At 32.8% G+C, this 6,907-nt stretch overlaps 1 protein-coding gene across 1 annotated transcript in view; it reads left to right on the top strand.

The window, feature by feature from the left end:
- The first annotated feature begins 342 nt into the window (after window positions 1-342).
- Window positions 343-6,907, top strand: part of LOC137644944 (prolyl 4-hydroxylase subunit alpha-1-like) — an 18,050-nt gene continuing 11,485 nt past the window's right edge. The window contains exons 1-5 of the mRNA XM_068377821.1: window positions 343-432; window positions 3,044-3,200; window positions 4,459-4,628; window positions 5,441-5,563; window positions 6,575-6,757. Of these exons, the coding sequence (XP_068233922.1) occupies window positions 372-432; window positions 3,044-3,200; window positions 4,459-4,628; window positions 5,441-5,563; window positions 6,575-6,757 (694 nt within the window). The 5' untranslated portion in view covers window positions 343-371. The remainder of the gene's footprint in view (window positions 433-3,043; window positions 3,201-4,458; window positions 4,629-5,440; window positions 5,564-6,574; window positions 6,758-6,907) is intronic.

Genomic DNA, 6,907 nt, shown 5'->3' with positions numbered 1-6,907 from the left:
TACAATCAAGAGTTGCACATAATATTTTAAAGAAGTTGTATATAGCTAAAGAAACATTATCAATGCAGAGATCTGGATGTTGAAGAGCTTCTGTCCTCGACCTACTTACAATTATGCTTTGAGTTTTGTTATAGTACAACTTCATGGCCTAGAATTTGCACCAGGCCCTAATTTTAGCTAAATCTCTATTAAGGGATTCAGCTACCCCATACATACATCCGGGAAATAGAATGGACGTGAAGATATTAGCATTATCGCTTTATGCAACGAGCTTATTTTATAGACCAAACCACATGATCATGCGTATATAGGTAATTAATGCTGTATTTTCTACTCCAACAGAAAGCTCCTCAATATAAAGGCAATTTGCGATGTCTTCATTCATCTATAAAGAGGGACAGACGTTTGCAGCGAAAATGATCAGCTTATTTGGTGAGTATGTTGTTAGGCTTTGACTTTTTTTCGGTAGATATAAAATCTCTTTTGCGTAATAAGATGCTTTTACTTTATTGAGAGGTATGTTCTTTTAATGACTATTTCATGCATATTATAGCATAAAACTTTCCAGTTTTTATAAGCTATTATAGCTATTAGTTATTTTCTTTTATAGGATCTACAATTCTTAGAAATCTTATATCGATAAAATGTTAACAATAATAATGATAATAATTATTGTTATAATACTTACAACTATAATCATTGTTACTATTATGTGCCTCTAGTGTCGTTAAAACCTTTAAAAGCCATCCGCTTGATCCTCTTGAAATATTGCTCTAGGCATGGTGCTCCAACACATCATGAAGTTGCTTATCTTTTATCTACCAGTTAATCTCATAATCATTTGCCGAAATCGACTATTTTTCCATTCGGACCAGTTAACCTTATAGCCTATTTGCCTAATGTACCGTACTTGATTTCTCTGATCTTAAGGTCAGAAGTATAGTAAAAGAGTTATTGCAATGTAATTATTATTGCTGCAATCATTATCTCTGATAACGCTCATGTCCCATCACGAACAGCTTATCAAAATTTCATGTACAGACGGTCTGTTTGTCTAGCCACTTATTTATACATTTAATTTCTTAGCAGGAATGAAAAAGTAGAAAATGCAGGTGTTATCAAGGAAAAGTAGTCAGTGGTTGGCTTGGCAGACCTAGACCGACAGCTGTTGAAGTAATCATATCATTACCCGTTCCCATGAGACCCTTACACAGCAAATTCTTGTGTCAAGTTTTGTTAGAATAACAAAGCAAATACATTGAATATTTTGACTACAGCTCAGGTTGGAGAAGGACTCGATTTAGAACCGCTTACCGAAAAAATCCATCATACATTGTTCGATTTAAACGTTGGAATAGAACACACACACACATACAGTATACACATACTCACACACACACACACACACACACACACATATATATATATATATATATATATATATATATATATATATATATATATATATATATATATACAGTTCTCGGACGATTTACAAAAGGAGCTTGTTTCTTAGGCTACGCTGTGATCTTAGACCATGACTCCTAGATTCGAGGGAGGATTTTGCCTCTGGTAGAGTAGCATTAAGCTTGTCACACACTTAGCCGGAACGGAACCGCCCCTTAAGCTACCGAAGCCTCAGAATAGAACAGAAACGACGTCCAGCGCGCACACTGAGCCAGAAGCCACAGAACGGAACCAACGCAGAATTTTAAATAAACGAAGGAAGTTTTTCCTTAATCATAACTGAGTTTTTATTTAATTGATGTTACAATGATTAGATAATCTGTATATCAATCTTTTATCGAATCCATAAGCCAGATGTTTATATGTTTTCAAAAAAGAAATAATAATAATAATAATAATAATAATAATAATAATAATAATAATAATAATAATAATAATAATAATAATAATCACTCCAAAATTCTTTGTATTAAATCATAAGTTCACATCATTGTTATTAAAGTACATTCGTCAAATTTCTGACGTCAGCAAAAAATAATAATAATAATAATAATAATAATAATAATAATAATAATAATAATAATAATAATAATAATAATGATAATAATAATAATAATAATAACAATAAATAATAATCACTCCTAAAATCTTTGTATTAAATCATATGTTTACATCATTGTTATTAAAATACATTCGTCAAATTTCTGACATTAGAAAAATATTGGTTGCTATCACACTAACCTCCGAATTCCTCAGCAACCCTCTCCAAAACCACCGCTGCAGTCGTTCTGCGCATGCGTAGCCTGTCAGACGCCACCGACGCTTCAGAAAAAAATATCTTTCAAAGGATACTGTGTCGGTTCCGTTATGTTTGGCGCGCCAGTTCCGTTCTGTTCTGGCCCAATGTGCGCAGCCAGGTAAGAATGCATGCTTTCGATTTCAATCGGACGTTTCGGTTCTGATCGGGCGGTTCCGTTCGGGCTCAGTGTGCGGCAAGCTTTAAGGTTCCTGATCTTTTAGAGTAATACGCTACTCTCTACTGCGGATATGAAAGCTTTCAATTATATTAAACAAATGTTTGGTTACGACCGAAATTTTGACCATTTGAGGTACGCTTAAATAACCTTAATATATGATTTCTCGTTTTTGTATGCATAATTCTGCTTCATTCATTAACCTTTATCAAAAATCTTATACTTGTGACGCACTGTTATTATACTAATTTTCTTGAACTTCATTAATTTGTCATGATCATATTTATTTCAGGTGTCTAGTTTCTCCATTACAGAGGGGAGAAACCTCAAACATTGTCATCATTCCTATTCGAAAACCTCTTGTATTCAGGGATGAGGTTCCTAAGATCACACCCTGTCCCAGAGTTAAATGTCAGTAATCTATGCTGAATCTTGGTGGTCACCTATTCAAGCAACGGTGACGCTTAAAAGTGCCTCAACATCGACTGAAATCACAAGCCAATTATTATTATTATTATTATTATTATTATTATTATTATTATTATTATTATTATTACTATTATTATTATTATTATAAATGGTTACTGAAATCTTTTGGGTAGGTCTTCTGATGATATTCAAAAGCGTAGTATTTGAGGGACATGGCGTGTCTGGTGAATTATACTCCTCCCTGGCTCATATGGACGACCTGTTCGTCTTCGACATGAAGGTCGCAGAACTACTTCCCTACCTTCCAACTTCCGTCCCAGAAGTGACAAGGTACTAATGGTGTTAATTTATATATATATATATATATATATATATATATATATATATATATATATATATATATATATATATATATATATATATATAAACCTATTTCATAGACTTACAATGTTACATTACCCCTTCTAGTAATTATCTACCTTGAATAATGTTTGAATTTTTCAGTATTTTCTTTGAATATTACCTTTATATTAGTACTTTTTAAAGATGCATAAATCTTTTATGTTTTTTGGAGGGGAATTGGCTATTTTCTAATAATAGTTATTTTTCGATGAGTTTGGTAACTAAATGGTATATTTCTGTATTGGTATGAAATGTCCTTTTTTGCAGACTGAGTATAAAATTCCATGGCGTTATTACATTGCAAAAGTTTAGATTATGTAAAGGCAAATCCGATTACAAAATTTAAAGATCCTTGGAAATGGTAAATGTATAGTAATGCAATTTCACAAACATATCTAGCTGTTGACTATAATTTTATTCCAATAAACTAATTTTTATTGGATATCATTACATTAAATAACTTATTTAGTATTTTCAGAGGTTTTCGTTACCGAACTGATAGATACAGTAAATCCCATTGGGTTCTTGACGAAAGTCAAACATATTAATAAAAAGTTAAAAAGAAGGGAATTTCACGAGCTTTTTACAAATCCATAGAGGGGTTTTTCAAGATAATGTATAAAACCTTTTCTCGGAGGTAAGACTGAGGTCTTTCGCACTTTGGATTCCTTTTCAAATCTACCGAGATTGAGTTATGCCAGTATTTTTATTTTTTTTTTTTTTTTTGATGACTGATAAAGGATTCAATTCGACATATACTTGATCGCAAAGAGCTATTATGATGTCAATTACCAAAAAAAAAAAAAAAAAAAACATGATATTCCATTGCTATAAAAGGAAAATCAAAGCTTGGGATTACTTAAGGCTACTTTGACGGAACAAGCGAAATAAATGAAAATAGATAATTATCAGTAGATTATGAATTATATAAATTGGAACTTTAATTCGATAGACAGTGTCCAATAAAAAACTGACAGATGAAATATTTGACGCCAAAAGTTATCCTTATGAAAGATTTTAAAACAGGGATGGCTCAGAAAACTGAAATTTTATCACAAAATTGCATCTTTGTTTACTTGATTTATTTACCATCTCTCAAAAGAGTGGATAAAATTCAATGATACAGCAAGATATTCTTAACATAAGCTCTTTGATTTTAATCCTCGTTTCCCTTGAAACATCCCAGTTACAAGGAGTCTTACCTCTGTTTGCTTCAAGACGTAATGACATTGGCTAAAGGGAACACTTTGGACGCAGCCATCACGGGTAATCCTCTTCATCTCTTTACTGTCATCAAGAGGCTCTTTTTGTATTGGCCACCCATCAAACGGTCAATTGATAGAATCTTGTCTGCAGGTAAGTACTGTTAGCTCTCAGAAGTGAATAATGGTATTTATCAGGGGTGAACTTATACATTAGTAGAAACTGATAATAATTAATGAATGAATAACTCAAGATATACGTTTTAGGTAAATTAGGAATTTTATCGTCTCATCCCACATGCCGATGTATGTGTATGCAAACTTGTATATATATGAATATGCAGAAATACAAAAACATTCATTATAACTAACGCACCTGCACTTATTGTGAGTGGTGAATTATGGATGAACCCCTGTTTATGAAATTTTCACAATATAAACAACTTCATACACTCACACATAAGACATATACTGCATCATTCGTCTATATACTGTTCGCACTTTTAAGGTCTTCCTCTCCTTCCATCGAACACATCTGAGCATACACTCTTTCCGGCAAGCTAATGTCGTCCATTCTTTCCCCATTACAAAACTGTATCAAAATACTCTACTTCACCCATTCAACAATGCTAACTTTATTGCCACCCATAAATATCTCTGTATATCTCGCCCTATCAATTCATGCATATACTGCACGAACAATTCATCTTAACATTGACTTTTTTCTTGATCAATATTCATCACTAAAACTTCAGAATTGTGAAAAAGAGTTGGGTCGAAATTCCGTTCATATATTTCAACTTCCGGTTCCATTGTGATTCAAATCTTTTCTTAATCTTTTGCGAGTACCTTGATACTTTTCGTACTCCGCCTATTCTGTGATTCACATTTATCTCATGCTAACATTATCGGTTATATGTGTGTGTATGTAAGATCGAATTATTGCCATGATTGACATCATTTCAGAGTCCACTTGTGAAGACAAAAGTGACCTGTGCAAATGGTGGGCTGATCTCTTGGAATGTACCAAAAATCCAACGTTTATGATAATAGACTGCCCACTGTCATGTGGAGTGTGCGGAAAGCCAGGTAAATATTTCATAACTATTACCCTCTTACCTTTGTCTTATCATGACTCCATGTTGCTTGTCTTGGACGCCTATCATTTGTTACATGTTTTAGAAACTATTAGTATATTGGAAGGTAAAAACAATTTGCACTCTTCAATATATGAGAAGAACGGACTAATTTGAAAAGAAATTAACTCAAAATAATTCTAGTTAAGCTTGTCTGGCTAGTAATAGTTTCTTCATTCGAAAACTTGGTAGTCTTATATTGCGCTCAATTCCATGCGGTTATATTGTAAATTTCAATTTCCATCACAACATAGTGGAAACAGAAAGCGTTGAATTACTTTTCTTCGATTTCAGGGAATAACGTTCGGTGATGTGATTTAGGCGGCTTATTTATGAAAGACTGAGGGCTCTCTGTACGGACTAGAATTTTGACCAATTCTAATGCTATTCATAGTGATTCTATAAATTTATTCTGTTTTCAAGGAAAATAGAAAGAACTCTTGGTTCTAGGATTATTTACAGAAATATACAAATGCAGAAATAATTAATAATGAATCTTCGAAGTCATGGATCGGTTGATGAATAGAAATTCATGCTAAAGATTCTCAGACATTTGCTCCTTACTTAGTAAATTTGAAAGGATATTAATATAATATTTGCAATTTTGAATAAGTGAAAATTACTTGGTAACTGTGACAGAACGAAAAATGGTGAGGAGAACCATTTAGGACAGAGATATTTAGACAGTGCCCATGTCAGCCATTGTTAAGTAAAAGAGGCTGCTCAGCTATCAAATACTATTGTCAATAGATTCAAAATACAAAATCAAATTTTGGGTTATAGATCTGAAGTGACTGTCGACAATAGGCCAGGCTGCTCTCTTTCATTCCTGTTTTTTTTTTCTTTTCTTTTTTTTTATTGGTAATTGACGTCAGTTGTTTTACTCAAACTTTCTAAAATGTCGTTAAATTATTTGTCCAATATTAAGTCATCTATGCAATAGCTTTTAATTCTTTTTCATAAGGAGCAAATGCAGAATTACATAAGAAACTACCGTCATTAGAGGAACTGGAGAGAAAAATCATGCTGCCATCTGCCAACGACTTAGGAGGGGCTTCACTGGCTCTGGCAAGACTTCAGCAGATATACCGGATCCCCATACAGGAGTTAGCCACCGGGACAATCGCTAATGTCACGACTAGCGTGGGTGCGTTCGCTTTGATTCTATTTTATTATCTAATGTGCGTTAATAGTTTTTGAAATGAAGTTGGTTACATTTTCATTCAAATTTGTATCTGAGATTTTTACACATATATACAGTATACATACATATATATATATATATATATATATATAT

This window comes from Palaemon carinicauda, chromosome 8 (genome assembly GCF_036898095.1).
Source record: "Palaemon carinicauda isolate YSFRI2023 chromosome 8, ASM3689809v2, whole genome shotgun sequence".
NCBI lineage: Eukaryota > Metazoa > Arthropoda > Malacostraca > Decapoda > Palaemonidae > Palaemon > Palaemon carinicauda.
This window is presented reverse-complemented; position numbering and strand designations above follow the sequence as displayed.